At 56.5% G+C, this 382-nt stretch overlaps 1 protein-coding gene across 1 annotated transcript in view; it reads left to right on the top strand.

Annotated features, from left to right (window-relative positions):
* Window positions 1–290: 290 nt before the first annotated feature.
* EAH_00057840 (hypothetical protein, conserved) overlaps window positions 291–382 on the top strand; it is a gene marked incomplete at both ends in the record, with an annotated part of 1,586 nt that continues 1,494 nt past the window's right edge. The window contains one exon of the mRNA XM_013397382.1: window positions 291–296. Coding sequence (XP_013252836.1) covers window positions 291–296 — 6 coding nt within the window. The remainder of the gene's footprint in view (window positions 297–382) is intronic.

Below are 382 nucleotides of genomic sequence, written 5' to 3'. Positions count from 1 at the left end.
AGCAGCAGCCAGGAGCAGCAGCATTAGCAGCAGCAGAAGCAGCAAATCCATCTCTGCTGCTTTGTTGGGCTATGCTGCTGTCTCTGCCCTTGCGGCTGCTGCCCTCCTTCGGTGCTGCTGCTGCTGCACTCTATGGTTGCTGCTTCAGTGCAGCTGCTGCTCGTCTAGCAGCGCTTCCCTGCAGCAGCAGCAACAGCAGCAGCAGACCCTGTTGTGGCTCTCTAGATTTGTTTCTGCTGCTGCTAATCGCAGCTGATTCCGCTGGGCTGATAGACAAGCTGCTGAAGTCTATGCTGGTATCTCGTCTTGCTGTTGCTGCTGCTGCTGTTGCTGTTGCTGTTGCAGCTGCTACTGCTGCTGCAGCGTATGAGGGTGCCTTGGT

The sequence above is a fragment of the Eimeria acervulina genome, genomic scaffold (genome assembly GCF_000499425.1).
Source record: "Eimeria acervulina Houghton genomic scaffold, Eah_scaff1271, whole genome shotgun sequence".
NCBI classification, from domain to species: Eukaryota; Apicomplexa; class Conoidasida; order Eucoccidiorida; family Eimeriidae; genus Eimeria; species Eimeria acervulina.
The sequence above is the reverse complement of the archived record's forward strand: the minus strand, read 5'-3'. Positions and strand labels throughout refer to the sequence as shown.